Source organism: Pseudochaenichthys georgianus, chromosome 15 (assembly GCF_902827115.2).
Source record: "Pseudochaenichthys georgianus chromosome 15, fPseGeo1.2, whole genome shotgun sequence".
NCBI classification, from domain to species: Eukaryota; Metazoa; Chordata; class Actinopteri; order Perciformes; family Channichthyidae; genus Pseudochaenichthys; species Pseudochaenichthys georgianus.
In genome coordinates, this window is record NC_047517.1 from 30,954,127 (window position 1) to 30,982,056 (window position 27,930).

Genomic DNA, 27,930 nt, shown 5'->3' on the forward strand with positions numbered 1-27,930 from the left:
AGTCTGAAGATGCGAAGATGGTGGGAAATGTCGTCCACACGACGAGGTGTCAAGTAGGCCCTCATGGTGACCGAATCTAGGACCATCCCCAGATAAGTGACCTGCTGGGAAGGGTCCAGGCAACTCTTCCCGGTGTTCACTGTCAGGCCCAACCGGGCAACGTGGGATGAGAGGCGCGCCGTATCCTGGGCCCCTTGGGCCCGGGACGGCGCGCAAACCAGCCAGTCGTCCAGGTATGGCAGGACCTTCATGCCCTGTGCCTGCAGGGGAGCGAGTGCTGCCGCAACAACCCTGGTGAACACCCTTGGGGAGAGGGAGAGACCAAAGGGAAGCACCCGAAACTGATAATGTCGACCCTGAAAGGCGAACCTCAAGAACCTCCGGTGATGGGATGCAATTGGCACGTGGAAGTAGGCGTCCCTCAAGTCCACGGTTGTGAACCACTCCCCCTGTGTGACAACACGAAGGGTGTCTGCTGTGGTTAGCATATGGAAGGGTAGTACCCTCAGGAATCTGTTGATTCCTCTGAGGTCCAGAACTGGACGGAATCCGCCAACTTTCTTGCTCACAAGAAAGTACGTCGAGTAGAACCCCCCGCTCTGACGCAGGGGGTCCACTGGCTCGATTGCGCCTTTGGCCAAGAGGACGGACAACTCTTGGGCTAGCGCTAAGGCCTTCGCCGGGTCCTTGACAACTGTCATTCTGACCCGGCCGAAGGCTAGGGGCCGGCGTCGGAACTGCAACTCGTAGCCGGGTTAGTGTGGAAACCACCCAGGGGTCGGAAATACAGGCAGCCCAGTAGCTGAGCTGCTGCTGGGAAAACCAGCCGACGACCGGCCCCGGGACTTCAGGGCCTAGCCCCCCGGCCCCTGGAGCCCCTCGGGGGGCGCCGGTAAGGCTCTGAAGCGCGAGGCCGCCTGGAAGCCAGGCGACCTGGGGCACGAAAGTCATTGGCCGGTTGAGTGGGCCGCTGGGAACTCTGCCGACCACCCCAGTAAGCCGGTGGCTGAGCGCGGCTGCTAGAGCGGCCCCTGGGCCTGCCGGGAGTGGCCGCGGGACTGCGAAGACCCGAGAGCTGCTGCCTGGTCTGCCTCGCTTGGGCAGCGCGCTCCAGTGTCTCCAGGGCAGCTGACCCAAACAGCTCCCCTGGCTCGACCGGCACGCTACGTAGGACCCTCCTACATGTCTCCGTCAGTGGTGACTGGGCCAGCCAAACCTGGCGACGAGTCTGTACCAGAAAAGACATAACTCGTCCCAATTCCCTAGTCATTAGGGCAAAGGCCTGCAGTGATGCATCGCTGAGGCCCAGCAAAGAAGGCTCGGTCGGAGCCTGCTGCAGCGAGGCGGAGACGGCCAGCATTAGATGGGAGAGGGAGTTCCCGATACGACCCATGCGTGCCGCTGCGTCGTAGGCCCTACAGAGCAGCCCATCCGTGACCCTGCACTGAGGCTGAGGGCACCTGACCTCAGGCCTTAAAGCCTCGTCAGGAGCCAGAATCAGGGAGGCGATGGCAGGCTCAATGGGTGGCATGCCACCCAGCCCCGCCCTCGCCGGGTCCTGCATGGCAGCCAAGGTCCGGGCATCGGAACCAGTGCGGCTAAAGGCCCTGGTGTCCGTCCAGCATGCCTGGAGCTCCCTCAGGTACTCCTCTGAAGGAGGAACGGTGAGGGGGACACGGGCTGGGTTACGCCTGAAGAAGGCACTAGCCGGAGCCAAGTTGGCCTGCGGAACCGGAATCTGCAGGTGCGCCAAGGCTGTACGAATGATGGCCGCCATGGAGCCGTCCTCCCCGTCCTGCAGAGACCCCTGAGCAGAGGAGAGGGAAAACTCCTCGAGCGGGACCTCGTCCTCCGTCTCTTCATTGAAGAGGTTAGCCGAAGCCGCTAGCGACAAGGCATCCTCGTACAGAGGTGCGGCAACCGAAGGAGGGGCGGCAACCGAAGGAGGGGCAGCAACCGAAGGAGGGGCAGGCGGCCCGCTAGCAGCCCCTATACCGGGCCCCGGCTGAAGGGCCACGAGGAGCGACTTCATCGTGTCCATGTCGGTAGCTAGCTGATCCACTCTAGAGGACAGCCTGTTCCTAGTCCTCTTATTGGGGGGTGCACCCATGGCCATCGCTCCCTCAAGTCGCCAGGGACGGTCGAACTGATCTGGGGGAGGATGTGACCAAGAGAGGTGTCCGTTGGCTGCCGCCAGACGTTCCACCTCAGTGATTCTAGCCACTCTGAGTGCCCGGGGCATGCAGCTACAGTTCATGCAGGCCCCTACTGTGAGAGCTTCCCTTAGATGCTCGAGGCCGAGGCAAGAGGGGCAACGGTCGTGGCCGTCCTCGGGCTCGAGAGAAGCCATACAGGCGCTACATGAATGAGCCATTCTGTAGGTAGCCAGATGCAGAGAAGCTGGGAGCGGGTGCGGGAACACAGCCTTCACCAGCTACCTGCTTAAACCAAAACACAAGGCAGTTAGCATCTACAAGGAGCGGGGGCGAGAACACTGCCTTCACTGGTTAATTTACAGACGAATGCCTGATGCAGCGTAACCGGGAGCGGGTGCGGGAACACAGCCTTCACCAGCTACCTGCTAAACAGAAAACACAAGGCAGTTTAGTGTCTACCAGGAGCGGGGGCGAGAACACTGCCTTCACTGGTTAATTTACAGACAAATGCCAGATGCAGCATAACCGGGAGCGGGTGCGGGAACACAGCCTTCACCAGCTACCTGCTTAACAGAAAACACCAGGCAGTTTAGCGTCTACCAGGAGCGGGGGCGAGAACACTGCCTTCACTGGTTAATTTACAGACGAATGCCAGACGCAGCGTAACCGGGAGCGGGTGCGGGAGCACAGCCTTCACCAGCTACCTGCTTAACGCAAAAAAAACAGGCCGTTTAGCGCCTACCAGGAGCGGGGGCGCAAACACTGCCTTTACTGGTTAAACTGAAGACGAACGCCAGATGCAGCGTAACCGGGAGCGGGTGTGGGAACACAGACTTCACCAGCTACTTGTTTAACAGGATAAACACGGCAACTTTAGCGTTAAATCAAAGGCGAATGCCAGCTGTAGCTAAAGAAAAAAGAACAGCACGGGAAACTCCGGTGCTCAACCCGGCGTCCGCCGAGTGGCTGCAGCCGCTACTGCTAACTAGCCAGTACAGCTCAATGCCAATGAAGTTTAGCTCAATGCTAATGAAGTTTAGCTCAATGCTAATGAAGTTTAGCTCAATGCTAATGAGGTTTAGCTCAATGCTAATGACGTTTGGCTCAGCGCCGCGGCCAAAACAGTACAAAAGCACAGCAATACTCCTGGGAGAGGGAGCGAAAACACCTCCGTCACCAAAAGACTCAGCAAACAGACAGAAATCAGGACAACTAGGCTGGGAGAGGGAGTAGAAACACTGCCGTCGCCAACCAAGCCGACACCAACCTGTCCGAACGAAGTCTCTGCGCAGCCAGCCGCAGCTCCTGGAGGACGGGTAATCCCGCGGCCCCGACTGGATGAGTCGCGAAGCTACACGCAGCCAGCTGTTTGCAGAGAATCCTTAACAAATGTTCCGAACGAACGAACGCTGTAGGCTACAAAAAATGTAGCCAAGGTACTCTCGCGCAGCGAGAAGATGAAAAGGAACAGATCCTCTGTCGACACCGGCTGATGTAGCCGGTGTCACGTGGGTCACAGGTGACTTTGTTGTTATTGGTACTCGAGCTGCGCATGCGCGCGATGGACATATCCAGTGCTAAAGCACCGCCTCTGGCGGTCAGTAGGGACGAAATAGAAATATATATATTGCTCGCATAAAATCCCCGGGGTTTTTTGCTTTGTATGTCGGGGGCGGGAGATTCATGTGATTGGTTGTTGGCCGTGTTGCTTGAATAAAATCCCCAAGCTCCAGACACGCCCAGCTCCAAGCTATTTTTGAAGCTGTAGTGTGGACGCTCCGTTATACAAAAACTGTGAGTAGCTTTTGAAACCAGTGAGCTTTTGGCGTATGCTGTGTTCAAGCCACATTGGAGTCATCATACAAAATATAGGCTTTCTAATCGTAAATTGTCCTCATGCCAACTCAAGTTGTTGTTATTGCTTGGCATTTTTGTATCTAAAATATCTGATATCTGAATTAGAGCAATATAAGGGTGTCTGAAAACTAAGCAAACAGTATCTCACTTCTGCTAAAGTTCCACTAACAATCAAATGAAGTCAACAAGTGTTGAAGTAAGTAAACATTATTTTTAACTCTCAAACAACCGACTCTCCACGCTGTTGTCCTGAAGTTAACTGTGAGATAAACATCACCATTAGTTACCATGGAAATCTTTACCATATTTCCTGTCCATCTGACCTGAAGTAAATGCAGCATTAGAGCAAAAGACAGGCTAAATAAGTCTGATACATTGTGGATTTAGGTCTTACATGAGATTTACCATGGATGGTAAGGAATATAACATTTAAATAAGTATTTATACATTGTTGTATGGCTCTTAGTTATTTTCACAATGGTAACACATTGAAATAGTTATTGAAGTATCTACTTTTAAAAGCCTGCTATTCTCTGTTTGAATGTTCCAGTATATTCCTTAAAGGAATATACTCAATGCCCTTTAATAGCTCTGTTAAACACACATTAGATATGCTGCAATATGAATACAACTTCTTACGGAGCAAACATTTCAACCACTTCATCTAAAGCCCTCAGAGCCCTGCAGATTTCAGAGATGAACGCTTCTGCACTTCCCCGTCTGTTTCATGTGTTGGTGCACATGCGGCACACTGTTTCCGCCAGGTGAGCTTGATTTAAATTAACTGCATCTGGGTGTCAATGGCTAGCAACTTAACAATTGAGCCTCTTCATAAATGTTTCAGCACTCTGCGGGAGTGTGTGTGCATGTGAGACTGAGTGTGTGTGCATGTGAGACTGAGTGTGTGTGCATGTGATACTGCATCAGTGAGGCGAGGGCGGTAATCTCTCCAAAGACAGTATGGTTCTTACAGCTCGAGGGAAAATCAGTAGGCAACACCGCTGATGAGAAGATATTTGTGTGTGTTTTCTGGTACACACTGTGTGTGTGTGTGTGTGTGTGTGTGTGTGTGTGTGTGTGTGTGTGTGTGTGTGTGTGTGTGTGTACACTTCACTTCAGGCACTGCGGTCAGAGTACTCACACCACCTAGTGGCTCTGAGGCCTTCTGCCTTCAGAGGAAACAGCAGGAAGATGAAAAGACAAAATGTACACCTGCAGACTAATTCAAAATTCCCATTTACAAGACAGAAAATCAAGTTAAAGAAGATCAGTTCTGCTGCAGAAAATGTTGCAATGAACAGCTCAGGGAAAAGAAAAACAGGTTATAAAAAAGTAACAACATGAGTTCAGGGGAGAGAGGGGGAAGGCTGAAGAAACAATTGAGTCGAGGCAGGGAAAAACACGTCCAGAGCGGAGGGAGATGAAAGGATGAATGCTGCGGAAGCTGCAAAATGCAGTTGTAGTTCTCCTGCTTAGCTACGTAGCTTCACCGAGAGGCTTTTGATTGGCAGCTGGGAAACGTTAATCCCTTCTTCTGCATCCCTTTCTTCCCTCTGCCCTCCCTCGCATTCTCTCTCAGTGGAGGACATTTTATCAATCTTGTAAACACATAGGAAGCAATGCGCTCTCCCCCCTCGTGTTTACCCTCATCCACCTCCCTGCTACTGATCATCACAGGAGAAACGCTCGCTCTGCCTTTGACTTCCCACAGCTGAAGGCACGTCATGTATAATGTATAGCAGCAGATGAAAGGCAGAGGTGCCTGGCATCTACATAACGGCTCTTTGGTATTTAAATCTTTATCTGTGCCACCACCTTAGTCTAATCATATATTTGCACGTGGCGCGGCGAGACATAAAGACATGTTATGTGTGCACTGTTTACCAAATGTATAACCCTGTCTTGGCAAATCCTGCCTTTTCTTATTTAAATCCCGCATTTGTCCCCGCTTGTTGTATCACGGTTGACACAGCTGTCGCCTGCGTGGGATCAGTTTCCAGATAGTATTTCACTACAGTCCCCAGGCTCCGAGCTATTTGTAAATTTGCCTCAGCGAGCAACGGCACCAAGAATCTTTTGTTTCCATTATGCAGCAGTCAGTCAAACTGAGGGTCTGCGTCCACAAACTGTCCCCGCTGAGTGCTGTTAAGTATACCGACCACGCTGTGGACTCTCACTCCATCCCAGCCAGTTTGACACACACACACACACACACACACACACACACACACACACACACACATACACACACACACACACACACACACACACACACACACACACACACACACACTTGAAGTAAGTCGAGTTGGAATACAAATGTAAGCTTTGAGTGGTGGCCACATGCATGAATACCAAAAGGAAACTAAACACCGCTTCCGTTTGGTAAAGTGTTTCCCTCACAACAGTCGACAAATGGAGTCAGGAAATGAGAATGCATTCCTGTTGTTAAACGCTCAAGGAAGGAAACAGTGTATTGAAAGTAGCAACTTTTTTTTCTTTTTCAGATACAATTATTTACATTGTAACCAAAGACAGTGTCCTTGAAACGAGTACAAACTTTTTTTTTTTCTCCACTTCCTGCGATTTTTGTTTTTCCAAATGACAACCCAGAAATATTGTATAAAATAAAAATATCAGCTTCAGGGGAAAAAGTAGTCTTAAGCATTTTTAAATGTCCATTAACCGCTATGTACAGGAGTATTTACAATCTAAAATTCCATTCAGACCAGAATTTTGCAAAGTAATCAGACGCAGTAAACACAGTAGCAACTATGTTCACTGCCGCCTACAAACCAGATACAACTAATCTGCTTTTACAGGTATGGCTGTCATTCAAATCAGTGATCGTACATGTGAGCAGTACAAGACAGAGGCGTTTGAAGATTAATGTGCACACATACAATGACACCAAAATAATAAATTAATGGGAGCTTAATGAATGTTGTGTAGACTAAAACATGAAGCTACATGTGGCTGGACATACAGAAATGTGGCACGATCAGTAAATCCCCAATGCCAATTAACATGAGAAAAAAGCAACTGTTCCGCATATTCTTTGTCCAGCCACTGAGCTGTGTCATATGGGATATATCTTAATGAAACAGGATGGGAAACTTTAGACACAAATGGTATCTCACTAGGTAAAAACGTTGCATTTACAAACAGGAGGAGAAAGCATTAAATTAAATACATTTAAAAATAAAAAAAATAACTTCATTTCAAATTCAAAAAGGAAGCACAACCATCACATGTTTGAGTAATTCATCACATCTGTTATACCTGTGAGTTTCAATGCATATTGTTATTACAAACTCTTGATTTTATTTGAATTTAAAAACAAAGTAAAATAGGACCAAATTAATGATTTGTAAGAATGAAAATGTAAATTTATAATGGCGTGTAATTTCCAAGGGCCTTTATTGTTCAAATAAAGGACACCCTATCAAAGCCAGCATGTTGCGCAGTCCTTTAAAAGTCATTCATGAGTTGGGTGAGGAAAAAATGCCCTGAAGAAAAACTTAAAACAAGTCTAAAAACATATAAGATACGCGCATAACATTGCGCCTACGCAACTTGCTAACCCGCACCGTTTTACAAAATTAACGGGCACAATTAAAACATAAAAATCAAAGATTTAAAAAAAAACTCTGCTTCCCTTCAACATTCAAGCCAACTGCAAACATTAGGCTTAACGGGTGCAAGCGTCCAAAATCATTCCACACGAGTTTACATAGAGACGTCATTGTGTTTCATGCTTATCAATGATTTCATCCTTGGCTTTGATGTGGATGAGATTAAAATGTAATGATCCATAACATTTCATTCAGAGGTTTACACTCGGGCTAAGTGACCGGGAATGAGACCAGGCTGCGGACCATCAGACCGTTAAACCTCTTAAAGATGTTTCAGGAACACGTCTGAGAGTCCATTATCATATAAGATGATTCCACGGATTATTATGACACGTTAGCCTCTGCCTGACTCCAAGGAACCTGAGGATGAATCTCCTGACTAATCAAATGTGGAACTGAAGAAATGTGATGTCTGTCAGCTAGCAGGGCTTTGGTTCGGGCTGTGCTCCAGAGAGAGAAACTTTTTGTGAGTTCACGTCTTCATCGGTAGCAATTCAGAGTGAGTGCAGCATTTGTTGATCTGGTGAAGTCAAAGGAACGCTGCTGAGTCTGCGATGACCCTGTGGCTCCTGTCGGGGCACCAGAAGAGCCCGGGATCCCTTTAATGTGCAGAGTGTGAGGTCTTGGTCTGGCTGTCTGTTAACAGTGCTCCAGGTATTCGATGACCCGGGTGATGGACTTCTGTCCCGTGGTGCCCATCGCACACTGAGGGCAAACAGAATGAGAAAGACAAAGTTTGAGGAAACATACTACTGTACTTGTTCAGTCTTTAGAAACAGGCGGCAAACATCTTGGAGGATGTTTGAGCTTCTGTTCATTAAAAGGGGATATTTATGAAACAGATGGTTCCAGTCTTCAGCTCTGACGGGGTGAGTCACTTTCAAAGCTGCTGCAAAACGTACATCTGTCCAGTTTAATAATAAGGCTGGACTTATTTTTAAATTATCCTCCGTATCACTACTTGAATCAGGCTGCCTGGATACACAAGAATTAATTGATAACAATTTCTTTGTCGTATTGTGTGTGATAATGACACATTACTTGCACAGAGGCTTTATAGAAGCCAAGTGCTTTTAGACTGGCTAAGAAGCTAATGAGATCTTTTTGAAGACAATCACAGGGTCTATTTATATTTTTATTGGTTTTTACAGCCATTCCAGCCAATATTCACAACTAAATCTCAGGGTTAATGAGATAAACAGAATAAAAGCTTCCTTTAGTATTTTCTGAACCAAATAAAAGGTGCCCAAAAAATGAGATTGAGAACAGCAGTTGGGTGACAACCGTCAAAAATGTTTACTTAAGGCGAGACACCCCAGGTGAATAGGGTAATTTTTTTAACTTAAAGGTATCAGCTAGACATTTCTCCAGTTAATTACTTACAATAAGGCAATTGCCTTTCGTATTACAAGTTTTCTGAAATAGCATGTTTAAATATGCCAATTATATATTATCTCATTAAATATGCACATACATATACAATGTTGTATAATTCAGGCTATGAATTATATATGAACAAACCCTTCTGTAAAAGCTTTCATAATATTGATAGGAATATAACTGGAAGGTTTGGTGTCTCTACGTGTTACTGAAGTTGAAATTTCGAACTCAGAGTAGGAGAAAAAACTCATTTAGAGAAAACGACCTTTAAAGATTGCAGTGAGGCGCTAGCTAAACCCTCCTGTTCTTTGGATCACAGCTTGCGCCTCGACGCACTCCGTTAAGATATTTCATGTTCGGGGTCATTTGTTTTTTGTATAACCTTGCTTCGTGCAAGTGGCAATTGTTGTCGTCTTCTCTGTGAACGTTTTTTTCGCCGTTCTTTTGCCATTTTGAGATTTAAATTGAAGTGTTTTAGCACACCACGTGACGCATCTGAACGAATCACGTTGTCAGAAATTGACACCAGCCAATGAGATTTCGTTTCTTGGTTTAAGACCCCTTTGTGCTTTCACGATTGGTTGCTGATACAAAGGAAATGACCATATTTGGATCCGATTAGATTGTGCAGGAGAGACACAGCTTTCCAACGATACCTCTGATGACATGGTGCACACAGCGGTCGCGGTACTTTAGGTTACGTTAGAATGCTAACTTTTGGTGAATTTAGAAGAAATCTACAGACGCAAATAGACAAACTATAGTAAAATGAACACTTAAATGTGTATTTTGTATGTTTTCCTTCCAAAAGCCTGAAAGAAAACATGTTATAGAATCAAAATAGCACAAAATCTCAAAAATGACCAGTACTTGAAAAACGATGTTTTTGCCTGCCGTGTCTCGCCTTAATAGAGGGCACAAAGTGTGTTTTCCCTCAATAAGTCCAATTAAAGCTCCTTTTGTGACTTCAGTACAATTTGCCTGGAGCTTTGATTGCATTTACACTATGAGATGAATACAGAAAATACCGATGAAAAATTATTGCTATTATTTATTTTTTTAGGAAGGAGAATGTATTCAACGTGTCCCTATAGCTCTATACCATAATTTAATTCTAACAAGTGCCAGTCATCGTAATGAGGAAAGCATTGCTAATGACAGAAGGTCAGTCTTTACAGTCATACTCACAGTGAGGTTCATGAAACTCAAGAACTTCTTCAGCATTTCTGTCATGATGGAGAAGTCCCCTTTCGGTAGATGCTGTCTCACAGTAGTCAAATTTATCTGAGAGGGGCAAAAAGGTGGGTGAGCAACGACATAAATATCTTTGAGTGGGGAAATAAATCTTAAATCATAAACTGTGTGTGTGTGTGTGTGTCTCACCTGGCTTCCCTGGCAGAGGCAGCCCAGCAGCAGAGCGGTGTAGGAGGCAACAATGCTGTCCTCCATATGCTTGCCTGAGTGCTGCAGAGCTACAGCAGACACAGGGGAGATAGAAAAAGATTCACATTTCACGGATACATACACTGCGGCTTTCTGAAGGTTTCAACCTATGATGGTAAGAACTGCTGAAAATAAATGTTGGCTGGAAACATTGCTGTGAGAGCAACTTTGCAGCGATAATTCACTTCCCAGCTCCTCAACAGGCTGCTCTGTGACACGTTCGGAGATTAAAATAGTCAATAGGGCACTTTTTACTGTGCCGTTTGGCTCGATGGAGCAGCAGAAAGAAAGCGGGTTTGCATTTCTCAACCTGTGAACAGCAAAGTACATGAGCTGCTTTATAGACACATTGGTTCAGTTGTGTTTGCACAATTTATTAAAAACATAGAGAAGCTACATGGCAAATAAATAATGTGGGTGTAGAGTGGGTACTAGTGATTGTTTGTATTATAAGTTACTTTCTCAATGCATTATTTGTTTTTGCAATGTAAGAAAATGGTAGAAATGTTCGTTGAGAAACTTGGTAACTGAAATATGCTTGAAAAATCACAATTCACTTAATGTTTCGCCCTCACTAATTCATGTACTAATTCAGGGGTGTCAAACTCAAATACACAGTGGGCCAAAATAAAAAAAATGGGTACTAGTCGAGGGCCGGACTGGTTCAATGTTTATTGCAGAACTTATTGAAATTAACTTATTGCACATATTAAACCTGGAACTAACACAGCTTAAATTATTGCCTATAAAAACAACATGAAACATTAAATAATCAGTTGCATTCATTTCTTATGATTACATTTTTCCACAGGCCAACAACAGCTTCAAAAAAACGATTTCCCTCAAAGAAAAAAACAAACGTGTCCTGTTGTCGCAAGAAGGAAACATCCATGGAAACTCAGTGTGCTGCTCTGTGATGATAGTTCAAGCCAGATACTGGGCATCTCATCTTGGGTGCAAGGTCATCAATGTTTGGGCTCAGGCTCTGAGCGGAGGAAACCCTCAGGATTGAGTAAAGGTGTGCGTGCAATATACCGGCGGGCCAGAACTAATAGTAATTAGAAATTATCTGCGGGCCGAAATTAAATCCACCAAGGGCCTGATTTGGCGCCCGGGCCTTGAGTTTGACACGTGTGCTAATCCCTTCAGACCCAGTGTGTATACACTAGTGCTGTAGCGGCGCGTCGACTTCAAAATATCGCCGACGACATATTTCCGCGTCGCTACACACACGTGGGTCACCCAAAGCAACAAGCAGTTCGCAATCGCACTTCAAACACAATGGAGACTGAAACATCTCGCCCTAGGTCTTCAAAAGCATGGGAATATTTTAAAGTTAGTCCAAAACGCAAAGATATTGTCATTTGCAGTCTTTGCCAAATGGAGTTGGCATATCACACAAGCACAACGGCTCTGTTGGAACATTTAAAGCGGCAGCTAGCTGTGGTGGCTACCATTAGCAGTTAGCATTTGCTCTCCGATTTTTACATAAAAATGGAATTATGGATTATAAATTCAATCATTTTTTTATACATAGACGTTAAAAACATATGGATTAACCGATTCAGCCGCGTTTTTTCTCATTTTAATGCCATTGAACACGTCTTTTGATCAGATTGACAGCTACGGTGGTGAGACGATCTCCCTAGAAGCTCTGTAAAGGTACGTGTTGTGATGACTGTATTTGCTTCCCCTGTCGCGAGTCCGGATCACTCAGTGATGATACTATATACCTACATAATCTGTGGAGTTTCAGCTTTAATCGGATATATTGTATGTGCAGCTACGATAAGTAATAAGGGTACTTTTATCTTGAGTTCTGTGCCAATGTCCGTCAGCATTTTTCGCTCAGGGGTCATTTAGATGCTTCTTACGAGACTTGCGTTTTGTTTTGGTAAACATGGTTTGTATCGTCAGTTAGCTGAGATTCTTCCCGTTAATCTGGTATAACACATTAATAGGTTCTTAAATATTAAGATCCCCTGAGACACAGTATCGTGACTTTTTTTTTTTTACATTACGTTTTTTTTACATTACCTTTTTTATGAATTGAACAACAGAAAAATAATCGTTAGATTAGTCGACTAATCGATTAAATAATCGCCCGATTAATCGTTTTCAAAATAATTGTTTCCCCCCAGCACTAGTATACACCCTGTATAAAGGCTTTGCAATCCTTTGTTATACTGCCCGTCGTGGACCTAAGACAATCTCTCACATGTAAGATTTCTCTTGCTTCAGCCGTAATTAGTTGAGAAGCAAGAAAGGTAATGAAGTTGCCGCTACACAGCAATCATTACTGCAACATTAAACCACATTTCTATCTCGATTAAAACTCCAGCCGGAGCTCCTCTTACACAGACACAACTTCAAACGTCTACCTTTATTCAGATCCAACTCTTCCTCTTCCTCCTCTTTCTTCTCGTCCTCTTTCGTCTCTGTTTGGTTGTCGTTGGGTTCGGCTGCCACCCACTGTATCTCCCCCGACGTCTCCTTCCACTCTCCACTTTTGTCGAGTGCCGGCTTTGGCGCCTCGCTGATGAGGTCGTCCGTCTTGGCCTCAGCCAGGATGGCGGCGCGCTCCCTCTCAAGTAAGAACTAGGATATAAAGAGAAATAAACAGATGTGACTCCAAACACAAACTTTTTAATTGGCACAGCAGATCTTTATTATGTCAGAGGGTATAAAGGGATAGCAGTTCATCGTGATGGCAGAGATACTGCTTTGTGGCCGGTCAAAAAGCAACTGCCAAAACTCAGTTGACAGTAAAAGCTCATTTTGAAGTTAATCACTACTTTACGCTCAGAGGTTCCCTTTAGGCTTTCAGAATGAAGCGCTAATGAGGAGAACAAGTCAGGGGAAAGTGATGTCAATATAAAAGCAACATGTTTGATAAAATGTCATATCTATCTTGAAAATCTGAATCCATAAATGAGTATGCATCGATTTACACTTATCTTCAGGCTGTTAAAAAATATGCAACATCGGACTTCTACTGAAAATGCACTCAGGGGTTCAGCTGACGGTTGTGTGGTCGTGCATGTAGCACAGAGGGGATATTTGAAATGGTACGGCAATATAGCCTCATCCATATTCATTATGCATGTATCAGAGTAATGCTTCCCCCCCGTTCTCCCGGAGAAACCGGGCGAAACACCGTCTCACCCGATTATTCAATACAAGGTCTTCTTTGTTTTCTCACGGGTGTTCTTCACTAACAGTTTCTGCTCACATCTTCACTTCAAAAGAAATGATGAAAAATATACCTGCAGCCAAGACAAAAAGAGCGCTGTTAAAATATTCATTAGTCCTTTTACAAATCCTACCTGCACCAGGGCAGCCAGAGCACCGGAGGGCTTGGGCTTGACAGGATCGTCTCCCTGAGACTCAGCAGCAGCAGTGGCGGGCGGCGGTGCGTTCGCTGTCTCTGCTGCTGTCGGGTCAGCCGGCTGCAGCAGGCTGTCTTCCAGAAAGCTGTCGTCCATTATGTACTCCATGTCCACCAGGCAGTGGCGGTTTCTGGAGCTGTACTCCACCAGGTTGATAAGTAGACCCAGACCCTGGTACACACAACACAAAGAAATACATAAGACACATGTATACGTAGAGTATCGGTTGAGCAATGAGGTGTTCTGTCCGTGAGCGCTTTACCAAAACTCGCACGTCGAACCGCTGCTCCTGGGGGATGAAGCGTGGAACTCGGAGGACGCAATTCAAAGCAGTTACGGTAAGCTGTTCCTGCTCACCCGTCTTAGTGCTGCCCCACTCTGCAGATTAAAATAACATCATTATGGACCTCTGCTAATACTAGTCAATACCCTGCTAAGCACCTGAGTGATAGGGTTCAAGTGTCAATAAGCACATGAATCTGAATATAATCCATATTGACAAACGATGCCATATCACACAATCAAACTTCGGTTTAATTCAATAAACTGTGCTTCATTGTTATGCACCACCTCAGCAACAATAAGTCATAGTACTGGCTAAACATGAGAGATAGAACAAATTAGGAACAAAGGCAAACAAATACGAGTTGGTAGAAAATCAGAATACCGTTATCGTGGGTGAGGTTGAGCAGCACTCCTATGACGGCCCGCATGCAGTCCTCCACAGCCTTGCCAACGTTACTGAAGCTGCAGTGGGGCAGCGCTGCCGCCGACAATGACAGAGAGCTGTTATTTAGCGACCTGCTGTATCGCTGAATCATATCTTCACAGTACCGCAAAGCTCTGGTGAAAGGGAGAAAAACATACTGATGAGAAAAAAAGCTAGAAATGGGCACATTGAGGAAAAACGAAAAATATTTAAAAACTGTTCCTCTGTGTACGGCACAACCCTGAATGCCATTTTGTGTCTTCTAATACAGGAATAGTAAACCAAGCTTTATCAGATCTAAACTTGCTGATCTTTATTGGCTCCGACGCTAACAATTATGATAATCGCCTAATTCTGTTATCGTCCATCACGTTAAAATTCTGTGATTTACTAATTGTTCCTTTAAATCAAGATGTTTTTGAGTAACAGACCCAAACGGAAGACAACACACCTGAGGACAGCGTTTAATGCGAAGGGTACACTAGGGGCACCAAAAGTACAAAGACAAAGTGAACTGTTGTTGTTTTGGTCAGGTTCTCAGAATGTGTGTGTGTCCAGTCAATAATAGCTCCGAGCTGCATCCTGTGCTCACCTGGCGGAGGAGACGATGAGTTGTGATTCTTTGTAGGCAATCAAGTACGCCTGGTTTTCTGGGTTCTGCACGGTCACCTGTTGGCAGAAGAAAGAAAGAGGAAATCAATGGAAGGGAAAGGACATTAAGGGCCAGAAAATGAGGAGACACTTTCTTTTGGCACAGATCAGTGACATTTTATGTGACATTGAAAAAAACCATTCCGTCTTTCATAAAGGTAACAATAAAAGTTACCATCCACTCCGCAGGACTCAATTACTTTTGTCCTTTAGCATGACTTTTGCACGACTTTGGTGGAAGAGGACAATCCCAACCTGACAGAGCAGTACTTACACTTTCAAGTACTCTCACACAGCGCTCCGCTCCCCATAACGATACGACCAGGTTCTCCTTGTCGTCCTCTTGGCTCAGGTTCTGCACATACTCCTTAACTGTGACCCGCACAAGAACAGAACTATCAGACACCCTGACAGGTACATGATACTCAGCAGGTCAGGTACTTGACATTGGAAAGGGAATCTTTTTGCAATGTTACAGAAGTATAGAGACTTCAAAGCTGCCCACACACCTACCTTTGTCTACAATATGGTCCAACCCTCCCAGAAGTCTCAGTTCTTCTTTGAACCAATCCCCCGCTCTCTTGGAGGTTAGAGAGAGCAGAGTTTCCATGGCAAGGTGGCCCGTCTACAACAGGAAAAAAACTACTTGTAAAATCTGCAAACCCTGCATTCACTTATTTGGCAGCTGGACAACTCTTTTGGAACTTAGGAGACCTTAAATCTGACCGTTTTTAATAAGGACATTGGCACATTTTTGATAATATTATCCTGGAGTAGGGATGCCAGTGATTATTCGATTATTCGTTACAGTCTCCATAATCGAATATTATTTTTAAAATCGAATAATCGATTATTATTCGCCAAGGCTGCCGAATAATCGATTTTGATCATGGTCAGTTTCTGGCAACCCTATCCTGGAGTGCATACATGATAAGATGACACCCAACATTTAAGATAACTGATATGGATGTTAAAAAGGAAAACAATTGAATAATGTCATCACTTCAAGATATTGGGGGAATTAAAAACCACTTGTGTTTTTATTGAAACAACTAATTTGTGATTGCAGTTCCACAGAGTAATATTCATGGGATATTCACGTCCTTTACATTAACTTCCATAATAAAACTGTTCAAAGGACAACTAGGAATAGCACATCTACAAGCATCCATTCTTTGCAGATAACATTATCTTTCAAACAGGAGTTCAGTAGATTCAAAGGTGGGGTAGGTAATTCACTTCAGAAACACTTTGTGTTATATTCCATGGAATGTTCTTAACATCCTGATGGCAATTAATAGTTGAATACATTAAATGCTTTGACAATAAATACATAAAAACATTTCATCTGTGGAAGCCGTAGCGCTGTAAAAAGCACAACCAATCATTTTAGGGCCTACCTGCCTGTCAGCCTTCCATCTGTGCACAAACTTATCTCATGCCCTCATAGGACACGTGCGCGTTTGTGTGTGTTGGAGGAGGGGCTCTGTGAAGAAGTCTGAAGGAAGGGGCAGATTTTTTTCGGCTGCGTACTTTCAAATTCTAGCGCACTCCAGCTGGTTTCTCCATTCTTACCTACCCTACCTTTAACTTTTCAAAATATAATTTCTAATAAAGCCATATAAGTATTTATGAAAAGTTGCTTGTTGAAAAGAGACCATTACAAACTTGATAAGTGGTTTATGACTAAGTACATCCAGCAGTGAAGCTTTTTAGCTATATTTATGTTGTTGTTCAAGGACAACCCACCGTGATGTTTTCCAAGTCGAGGTGCTTGTTATGCACGGTCTCACACAGCTTCCTGATCTTCTCCTTGACCTTTTCCACCTCCTTGGGAGTGAGCTGATCCTGGTGGGCCGAGTATTCCTGGTCTATCTCCAGCAGCTTGATCATAAGCTCCAGACAGGCCCTGTCTAGATCCATGTTAAGACGATCCCGACTCAGAATGTACATCAGGGAAGCCGTGCACAGACCCAAGTTCTGATTGGAAGATAGAGAAAGGCTATTTTAAAAAAGTGTATGTTGTGTGTAGAGCATACAGAGGTGAGACATGATGTTCAATGACAACCTGACGCTGGGAACATTCGAATACATGGCCACTATCATCAATGCATTCAATCATTTTGGCCCTTTAACATTATAATTAGATTTGTATTAGAATGGTGAGGATTGAGGTCCTTTCCAATTTAAGTTTTTTTTGGTGTGTCTATTCAATGTTATGAATAAAACAGAAACCAAGGTTAGTGAACAAGAGAAAGTGGCTGCAGTTTTACTTTTACAACTGTAAATGTATCCGTCTGTTTTAAACTCTCAAACCAGCACAGGCAGAGACAGACAAGTTTTGTGTATGTCGAGTTTCGAAAAGACAAATAGAAATTGAACAGGAAAAACTCATTAAAAAGGCAATTATTTAACTGTACTGAATACCTGGATTTGAATATAACCATTTCATAATTAAGACATGAATAACTCCAGGCACGCGACCTTAAAAACATCCTTTTCATTAGCAAATATTGCGGAGGTGTTGAAAAAGATATGAAAACAAACATCACTCTCCAGATGAAATGGAACATTTTCTTCTGCCCTCTAACACACAGCCAATGCAAGCTAACTGGGCCAGATACAAATAAATAAAACTGACATGTCGACAGCAAAGACTACCATTGCAGGTCTGCATATCCTGTCAGAAAAATCCACATCATAAGGCAGTAGGGGTGTAACGGTTCACAAACATTTCGGTTCGGTAAAGCAGAATATTTTTTCACAAAACAAAACATATATATATATATTATTATTAAACTGTGAATAATGTATTCACTCAAATAAATACAAAATATAATAAAATGAACATTAAGGTGCAGCATTTCAATGAACTGAAATAATCTGTATTTGAACTTTACTGTACTAGTACTCATAAAACATAAACTATTAGTTTTGGGTTTTTAATTATTATTAAACTATGAATATTCACTCAAATAAATACAAAATATAATAAAATGAACATTACGGTGCAGCTTTTCGATGAACTGAAATAATCTGTATTTGAACTTTACTGTACTAGTACCTAAGCAGCCAGCTTGACATTATGACTTGCTTGTCATTGTATTTTCATGTTTTTTTAAAGAAAGATGAACTTGTCCACATTGCTTACCGAAAGGGCAGATCTGCTGGCACTAGCAATGTCTCCTGCCGTGGAGAACACCCTCTCGCTCGGGACAGAGGTAGCAGATACAGCCAGGTAGCGCTTTGCTAACATGGCAACATAAGGATATTTGGCGTTTGTAATAGCTTTGGCTCGGTCTGAACTTGTTGCGAGTGTTGGAGGCTTAAATGCTAGCGGGAGTTGGGTTTGCACTTCAGTCTTTTTTATTTTGGTACCGGTGATATTCACGTTCGGGTGATGCCTTTTCAAGAGTGTGCAAGTTTGATGTATTGCCAGCCGCGTAACCAATGTTAGTTGAACAATGCCGACAAACAGCTTTGGTTCGGTCCACCTGTCTTTGTCAGTCATCCTTGTACGTAACTGCGAAACCAAAATGTTCCCAAACCGGAGACTTCAATGATGCTGGAGGATTTACGAGCTCAACTTTATCTGCGTTCGCCATTAATTTTCGACAGTTCCTCAAATTACTGACTACATTTGAACGCATCCCTCTGACCAGCTCTCATAGTATGCCTCTCATCCAATGAAATGACCTGCTCGCTCGATGACTCGTTGAACCCAATGTGAGCAAATTACTCTGAATGCTGCGACGCAGCACCTGAGATTACTTCCAAAAAGCTGTTCACGTTCTCATTTTTTGTACGTGTACCGTTACACCCCTATAAGGCAGTGATATATATGGAACAATATAACTATATATTTAAGTGAATTTGTAAAAACCTAACAGACACCATTTATCAGACAAAAAATGCTTGAGTTACTTGATAATTAGTTTCTGAAACAACTGAATCAGAAAAGTATCTTCAAAACTCAGTGCCCCCTTATTAGAAAGGGGGTGGAGGAAGGCTCCCCACAATTATTTTAGTAGCAGCTAAGTGCATTAGCTAGGGATCACTGTCACCCTGTCATCTCCCATAAAACACCCTGATTCATAGCTTTGGAAGTGAACCTTAGCATAAATCATTTCCACCAAGAACACGAGTAAACAACAGAAGCAGTAATCAATCCAACATGCCAAACACGCTTCCATTTGTCACTTCTTTACAAACATTTTTGCGAGGCAGATAACAAATTGAAATTGAGGCAGTAAGTTACTGCAGAGTGTTCAGTGTTTCCCACAGATCTGAAATATACTTGGGCGGCCGTTAATATACCTGGGCGGCCCGCCCAGGTATATTCTATGTGTGGGAAACCCTGGTGTTACTTACCGGGTGTTGTGGAGCATCACTGAGCATATTGAAGACTTCTGCCACTTTCCCTCTGGCCCGCAGGTGCATTCTGAAACCGGGCATGGCACAGCGCGTGGCCAGGCTGATTATACTGCAGAGAGAGGAAGAGGACCAGCGGGGGAGAGAGAGGAAGGGGTGCAGAAATGTCGGGTTAGTCCTCAGAAACTCAAGTGAATGAGACAAAATGTGGCAAAGCCTACTTCATCAATGAATATCACCATTTGTGATTTATTTCTGCTACATGTTCCCCCTATCCTCTCTCTGCATGTGTAAAGACTGAAGCCCTGAAGTATGCATGAGTTTATGCAGCTTTTTCTGAAGTCAAGGTTGTCTCTCCTGAACGGATTTCATTTTCTTAACTGAACAGCTGTGCACTTTATGATAATGCAGAAAAACAAGAGTTTTATCTCAGCATATAATTAAAAAAAAATAATAAAACCATTGAAATTCATAAACAGTAAAGTGCAAAGACGAAACTAAATATAGGTTCATAAACTGCCTCTATAGGGCTCATTATGTATGTGATAACGAAAACATTTGATAAATAAAAGCCCATTATATTAAGAAATAGTCTTCACTGTTCGTATACAGCATATGAACAAGACTCTGTGGTCTCTAGAAACACATTTACTTTGTATCTCCAGGTCCTGCTGTGCTTTTAAAAGGAGAATTTTTATTTATTTATTTAGGGATCGAATTTCAACGCTTTGATCAACTTAAGCACCCGATCATGAAATAGCTTTGTAAATAGGCTATGCTTATACTAGGTGACAGATGTCAGGTGCTTAAACCACTCAAACAACTCAGTGAGGTACTTCGCACTCACAAGTTAGTACCAGCTACCAGAGAAGGTCATCTATGTCGGCGCATTCTTAGAGCATCCAAGTGCTATTCTGTAGAACTGCACAAAAAGGCAGCACTTAGTATTTTAATCCACTTACCTAAGGCATCTGGTGTTGAGTGGCTGACTGCTCTTAAGCCCCGTCTCCAGGTACTCAAAATCATCAGTGAACTCTTGATTTTCTCCAAACTCCACCACGTCATTGAAGTGCTTCACATGCTGCACCACTGTGTACAGCTGGTGGAAGGGGAGTGGGGTTAATTACAGCTAATTGGGAAGCAGTGCATCTGTCCAGATTCACAATCAACTCACACATAAACACACACACACACACACACCCAGTGAGCGCTCTCTCTTATTGTTAAATTCCTCACCATTGGTTCCATTAACAGCAATAGCTGACTGTGCTAATACCCCTCATCAATAAAAGCTCAGCATGTGGAGTTGGGGCCTGATCAGCAGTTGCCTCTGTATGTTTACCAGTGTCAACAGTCATTATTTGTGTGCACTCAGCAAAACCCATGAGGAAGCACCCGGGTTTAAGATAACGCGAGTGTGTGGCGACAGCTTAGCTGAATCCATTTTACTGCAGGGGATCTCTGACTAACAGCTTGAACTGGAGCCAGAAGGCCCATCTGTAAATGACACGAGCTGTCGGAGAGTTTAAACTAACAGCTACAGTGCTCATGTCTACCTCCAAACGACAAAAGGGTTCAATGAAACATCATTGAGCCTGATAAACATCTAATTAATACTATGTATGTTCTGCATAACCTGCATCAAATGGTGAAAGGAGCTTGGTAAAGAATGAAAAATACATTCAAATCACCGCAGAATGCAAATAAATGTAGTAAAAACTGAATAAAAAAATGCCTTTAATCGGCTTTTCCTCTAATAAAACATCTCAGTTTGCTCCGGACTCACCTCCTTGTGCTCCTTCCTGCATTTGAGCGCAGTTACAATATCCTGGTTGAGTCGCGTGGGGAGGGTCTCCGACTTAATGACTTTAGGCGGCGGTGGGGGGGCTTTGAACAAGCCATCATCTTTATGGGAGTTGCTGTCCTTGCTGCTGCTCGATAAAATAGCCTGAGGAAGAACAGAGGCGGAGAAAGCGGGCTCATACCAAAGTAACAAAATGTGTTTAACGACGTGTCCGCAAGATTTACCACAGCTGAACTGTCTGCTAAGTCTTTAATACGTGTTGTTAACGGATGACAGGTGAGGAAAATCCCATTGTCCAGACTGGAATGAGTTCTTCCAACATTTATTTCAATGAGCGGTGGGAGAGAATTAACGCAGCAAATACAAATAAACCAGGTTTACTTGTCTGGGAAAATATATGAACAGAAGGAGACCAATTAAATTAAACTGTTGACTACTAAAAACACCATTAAACAATCTCCCGGGTTGTAGACAATAACGGAGAATTATAATAAAATAATATAAACAAATGGTGCGAGTTATGAGTATTTGTTTCACATAAATACTCTTTGAATATTGTTAGCCTGCTTTGCATAGCTTTCAGATGAGAACTTAAACATCATTAACTCTCCCTTTCCACACTGAGACGCCTTTATTGGGCCTAGAGAACAACACGATAAAGCAAAACTCAATTCATAACCACTAAAAGAGCGATATCTTACCGGAGCAGTTTGAGCACGGGACAGTGGAGGCACAGGTACCTCCTCAGGTTCAGGTTGGTTCCAGTGGCGAGCGTTGTACACGGCCTTAGCCGGTGACTGGAACCCAGAAAAAAATTGAGATTTGGTAGTTATCTAAGGGACACCAAAAGCTCAAATTACCAAATGCATGCAATCCAAACAGGAACAAAGACAATGTAGAGAAATGTGAAGCAGCATAGAGAAGTTCTAGCACAAAGCTTAAAGGGGACCTATCAAGCAAAATGCACTTTTATACATAAATATGTATCCCCGGTAGGGGGTGTAACGGTTCACAAACATTTCGGTTCGGTACGTACCTCGGTTTTTAGGTCACGGTTCGGTTCTAACTTGATTTTTTACGTTTAACGTTATATTCGTTCGGTACACTTCAGTACACACATGTACGTATACCGTTACACCCCTAGTCCCCGGTGTGTCAGGGAACTCACGCAGCGTCAGAAAATAAAACCCTCTCTTTTCCTCCGTACCCAAATCTCTAAAAACGGGGCTACAACAGAGCTGATCCAGATTTGCGTCCGATATGACGTAATATCGGAAATGTGGACCCACGGCCCAATCAGAAAGTTGCTATCAGAAACAATGCCCCGACTGTTTTGGACGTAATATGGTCGGTGTTTACATTAGCATCGCTAACACTCAGAGCTAACCTGTACTGGAGCACGTGTGTGAAGAAGCAGGAAATACAAAGGAACTCACCTTGTGGTATAACCGGCAAGAGAGAAAGCCTTTGAGCTCCATACCGTTTCATAAATAACCCTTGATAATCCATGATATGGCGTATTTAGTTTAGATGGTAGCTGCCGGGTCCGGCATGAGCTCAGCCCCCTCCTTTTTTTATCATTATCAATTATTTAATTTTTGTAAAGCTTTATACCCCAAATCAGCCCTTTTGAAATAGGAAGTGAAATGGAGGGATATGAGGCATGGCTAGAATGGGTGATCTGTTTGGTATTTTGAGCAAAACACTTCAGAGACATGTTTTTTATATATCTGAGACCTAGGCTATTGCCTAAAAATAGCATGATAGGTGCACTTTGAGTTATTGTTGTACATTGGCTCAATTGAAGACATAAATATTGCATGCTTCATCACGATGATAGACTGAGACAACAGCAGCCTCAGTGTGTAGCACTCCCAAAGCGGTAAGAAACATTTCCTGAAAATGACGCATTGTGCAACTCAATTATATATTCTAAAGATTACAGTAGTAGTGAAACACAAAGAATTAGAAAAACAGATAAATAACCTAAAGCCATTGTCAAACATGATTTAGATAAGCACAGCAGTATGGGTATACAATACCACAAATCCAAGTGTTAATGTGACTTAAATATGAAGATGGTAAAACAATGTTCTTTATATTGAAATGATTAGCTTTGCTTGTTCAAAACTAATCAGTTTCACAAGCTAGATCAAGCCTGGCCATGGTGAAGGTCATGAAGGCAGGTTATGAAAATCAGGCAGAGAAAGAAAAATATTTCTAGGATTCTCATATACCTTTTTGGGTCCACTGAAGATCTTTTTTAGTCCACTTGCATTATCCTTGGATTTTTCTCCTGCCTTCCCTGGTCGTCCTTTTTGTCCCTCGGCGCCAGAGTCTTCAGACAAGTCAAAAGCTTCTGTTGGATAAACCAGGATTGAAAATATTTTTTAGCTTTTAGTTGAAAAGTCTACAAACATCTTGATCAAAATATCCCCTTAAATGAAAGTCTAAAAACACCTTGATCAAAATATCACCAAAACAGCAGAGGCCTTGATTCTTCAGCTAGTGAGAGTAGTGGCATCAACAATAAAAGAGGGATGAGCTCACCTGTGTTGCTGCTGGTCTGGCTGTCCTGAGAGTCGCTGGTGTGCGGGCTGTCCACGCTGGAGCTCAGAGCCGCTAAGGCTGCAGCCGCCTTCTTGGCCTTCTTCTCTTTGCGGATAGACTCCTCATCATCGCTGTCACTCTCGCTCAGGTCGTCAAAGCCAAAGTACTTGATCTTGTAGTTACTCTTCCCAGGTTCAGGACCCTCCTCGCCCCCCTGCTCCTCTTTGTCCTCAAAGCCAAAGAACTCTAGCTTGGTCTCAGCCTTTGTCTTCTTGGTCTTTGTCTGGGTGGGTCTGAATCTGGAAAGACGCAATGAGAGGATTTGTTAAGTAGGTTAAAAACATGTAATTATTTAGCACTTTATATATTGCACTGCAAAAAGCGGTTCCAAAGTGCTTCACAGTCAAAGATAAAAATGCATGAGAACACAGCGTGAAATCATGCACAATTCATAAAACAGAAACAAAACAATAAAAGGAATATTAACAACAAAAGCAGAATTAAAAGAGAAATAAAACCAAACCAAAAAAATGTGAAGAGGAAACTGGAGCAGGACAAACATAACAAAAAGAAAACATTCAAGCTAAACCAATACAAAGAAAACAAAAGTAGGGGTCCAAACTGTGGCACAACTTCGAAACATAAAACCTTTTAAATTTCAAGAATTTGTCCCTGTTAGGACACCATATTACTGTTGAGAAACCACTTGAGCATGATGCCTAACGAGACATATTACGCTTACATTGGCAGTCTCTCCAAAGAGCTGACCTATCCTATCAAATTACTTATTATTAATAGTTATGTTTCTAATCTTAAAAGACCTACATCTTAATAAAGCAATGGTGATGGGTGAAATATGTCAAAGCTATAGGATCTGATTATGTTAACATAGTGAGTTGAAGGAACATGCATAATCTTTTCATGTCATAGTGTCAGCGTGTGTTTGATGAAAGTAGTTTAAAAGGCAACTTCGTAGTGATATTCCGTACATCGACGGCATTAAGATACATATATTGAAATGACTTACCTGGTGGGTTTGATCGGGGGAACGTCTGATTTCTTCTTCATCTGGCCTGATTCTCTCAGGTCAGCAGGGGCAGCTGGGGTGACTAGCTCATCGATGCTCCGCTCAATTGAGTCCTGGATGGTGACATTGCACACCGACAGACAGGAAGGGTGCAGGACCGTGTAGTCCCGTACCCTCCCGCCGCCCCTGCCTGCGGGCTTGGCTGCTGTTTTAGCTTTGGCAGCAGGAACACTTGCGTTAGCAGAAAGGACACTGTTGGGTTTATCTTGGGCATTCGCTGTTTCAGTGGGCTGGATGCTGTTGTTCTCAGCAGGTTCAGAGGACGTTTTGTTAGCCTTGGTGGGTCGCTGGTATTTCTTGCAGTTTGAGGCCCTCAGGATAAATGGGGATGGGGGAATGTTGTCCACTAGTTCTGGTGGAAGCTCAGCATTTTGGATTTCTACCGAAGACATTTCATCATAAGAGGAAGTGGTGTGGAAGTCTCTGCTACCACCTGGTGCATTAGTGGACAGTCTGATATTGGTGACTACATTAGAAGAGGAGGAGATGTGCCTCTGGTACATTGCAGACGGGACTGTGTTTACCAAAGAGGCCTTGCATGCAGGCTTTTGGTTGCTATCTGATGTACTTTTGAACCTGGGCTGGTTATTTTTAAGAACCCTCTCTTCAGATGTTTGCTTGGCTGTGAATGGTAAAAAAAAAAAAGATACAGGTGGTTACTTAAAAAGCGACAAAACAGCATAAAAACCTATGAAATAAACAAGGTGTAGGTAAATAATGAAATCACAGGTTGGCACCTTATAGTAAATAAACCATCAAGACAATCACATGCATTGTTGGTTATGTTGGTCTTCTTTATGTATTGATTACTCACTTGTTAATGAGGATGTTGAGCCCTGTGCAGAAGAAACTACAGTGGCAGTCTCACTCCTCTGCACTGTAGTGGTATTTGATAGCGACCCTTCTTTGACCCCAGACTGGGCCACACTTTGAGTGGCAACAGTCTTGGACTCATCATCACTGTCAAATCCAAATGGGTCTTCATCACTGTCGCTGTCCTCAAGCCTGGGCCTCTTGGAAAGCTCAGACACTTCCGGTTTTAAAACAGGCCTTTTGGTACCCAACTGAGCCTTGTAGGTGGTCTCCCCCCATTTGGTGGTTAGGGTGGGCTTCTTATTGTTGAAGACCTCGTCAAATTTCGAGTTGGCCTCCCCTCCCTTGCGGTTGTACGTTTTACCAAATCTGGATGTCATGATCGGTTGCTTTATGTTACATATTCCCTGTAAATATAAGCAAAGATGAGTCAACACATCATTCGAAAGCTAGCTGGAGGAAATGTGTTTGACAAGCAAGTTCACGTTAAATAGCATATAACCCTCAGCACGGAGCATTGCACTCAATTTTTACAACAACAAATGCTCCACAATTACACTGCCAATGTTGGATTAATGAACTTGGCTTTAGCATATAAATGGTGTAAACTATGTTTGATAGCCCACTAAGTTTGCTTGGCTAGCTCGCTAGCTCATGCAGAAAATCTTGCAAATAGCATAAACTGTAGTATTATGTGCACTACGTTAAGAAACTAAAACGCCTTGGATGAACTTTAGGGAAACTTTGACATATTGGCGTTATCTAACGTCACACTGACAGTTGAGTTACCGCTAATTCACCAACAGCTAACCGTAGCTAGGCCTGCTCCTGCTTGTAAAGTTACTCAAAAGTTAGCAGTTAGCCGTTAGCTTCCACACTGCTGATCTATGCTAACGGTAGTACTCTGTTTACATTTAGCACTTGAATGCATCCAATGTTGGAATATCGTGTTTTAAATATAATTAACACATTTAACATACACATTTTATTGCAGTGATGTTAAATATCGTCGTGAGTACAAAATAATAGCAAATTGTTACCTTTCAACTCCGGCGACTAGCTGAACGTCCGCTTGTTTGTTAGCCAGCCGGCTAGGCCTGATCTCCCACTCGCTCACAAATCAAGCGGGTAAAGTCCGTTTACAACACTTGAAACCCGTCTCCAACACCAATGTGTCTCAAAAGCAATGCTCGTTACCAAAGAGAGGATGCCCAAACGCACCCGTGGCTAGTATAGTCTAAGTAAAGAGGATAATTCACACTTTTTGCATTTCGTAGTGCTACTGACGGCCATTAAAATATCCCCTCCCTCCTCGATCCTTGGCAAGATCCCCGTGTAGTGAGCTACGAGAGAGGGACCAATCAGCGTCAGGGATGTTTTCCTGTGCGTCAGCAAACGTGACTCTGATTGGTTAAAAATTAAAACCATAACAAACGATAGGGGGCGCTGGATGTCCATTTTTGTTCATTTAAACTTGAAGACGTGCCAAATACAAATGGTACAGATGGTGCCGATTGTTTCTATTATTTAGCCCAACATGTATGTTCTTTGATACGTAGATTGTGTAAAAGTGATGTCTCTGTTCACTGTTGTGCTACTTATTGGAAAATCTTCATAAAATACCTTCATAGGCGAAATATTTGAAATGTACACTATAGTATTGACTGATTTATGCTAAAAGAAAGTAATTTAATGTCATTCACAGATTAGACATTGACTAATCATTACCAAATGTCAAAGGATACAAATATATTATTAATTTTGTGATGCACTCACAGAAACCTTTTTCATTTTGTGTTGGCACAAATTTAAGACTTAAAAAATGTCTGATAGTATTAACTCCAATTCACTTTATGACTTGCATAATTATAAATTCAGTTTCCAAAATTCTGATGGCAATACAAAGTATATTGGGCCTAATCATTGTTTTAGCAACACATGTTGCTCAACTCAAATTAAAGGTTTTCATGGGGATTATTTATTTGGTACAATTCCCATGAAAACTGTTTTGGAGATTGCTTCACATTTTTTATTTTTTGGAAATGTTTTTAATATCATTGGGTCCACACATACATTTCCATTCAC

General features: G+C 43.3%; 1 protein-coding gene across 2 annotated transcripts; it reads right to left on the reverse strand.

Annotated features, from left to right (window-relative positions):
• Positions 1-6,487: 6,487 nt before the first annotated feature.
• Positions 6,488-27,168, reverse strand: wapla (WAPL cohesin release factor a). Of its 2 annotated transcripts, none has more exons than XM_034100518.1 (20): positions 26,886-27,168; positions 25,847-26,252; positions 24,973-25,654; positions 23,946-24,244; positions 23,633-23,754; positions 22,097-22,192; positions 21,378-21,539; positions 20,554-20,690; positions 19,592-19,703; positions 16,970-17,200; positions 15,734-15,845; positions 15,495-15,592; positions 15,162-15,238; positions 14,528-14,703; positions 14,123-14,238; positions 13,798-14,031; positions 12,853-13,069; positions 10,412-10,500; positions 10,217-10,312; positions 6,488-8,353 (listed from the first exon to the last, which is right to left on the reverse strand). In XM_034100518.1, exons 2-20 carry the CDS (start codon positions 26,223-26,225, stop codon positions 8,288-8,290), a joined length of 3,501 nt encoding a protein of 1,166 aa, XP_033956409.1. In that variant the 5' UTR covers positions 26,226-26,252; positions 26,886-27,168; the 3' UTR covers positions 6,488-8,287. The 2 variants fall into 2 exon arrangements, with proteins under 2 accessions (XP_033956409.1, XP_033956407.1); XM_034100516.1 differs by having other exon boundaries at positions 22,097-22,228.
• Positions 27,169-27,930: the final 762 nt, after the last annotated feature.

What these genes read in the sequence shown, in the direction of transcription:
- wapla (XM_034100516.1), bottom strand. Translation starts at nt 26,225, where the DNA reads ATGACATCCAGATTTGGTAAAACGTACAACCGCAAGGGAGGGGAGGCC. An exon ending in TCTTCAGTGGACCCAAAAAG is followed by an intron (nt 22,229 to 23,632) that starts GTATATGAGAAT and finishes GGTGTCCCTTAG; the next exon opens with ATAACTACCAAATCTCAATT. An exon ending in GCAGGAAGGAGCACAAGGAG is followed by an intron (nt 20,691 to 21,377) that starts GTGAGTCCGGAG and finishes CCCTTCCACCAG; the next exon opens with CTGTACACAGTGGTGCAGCA.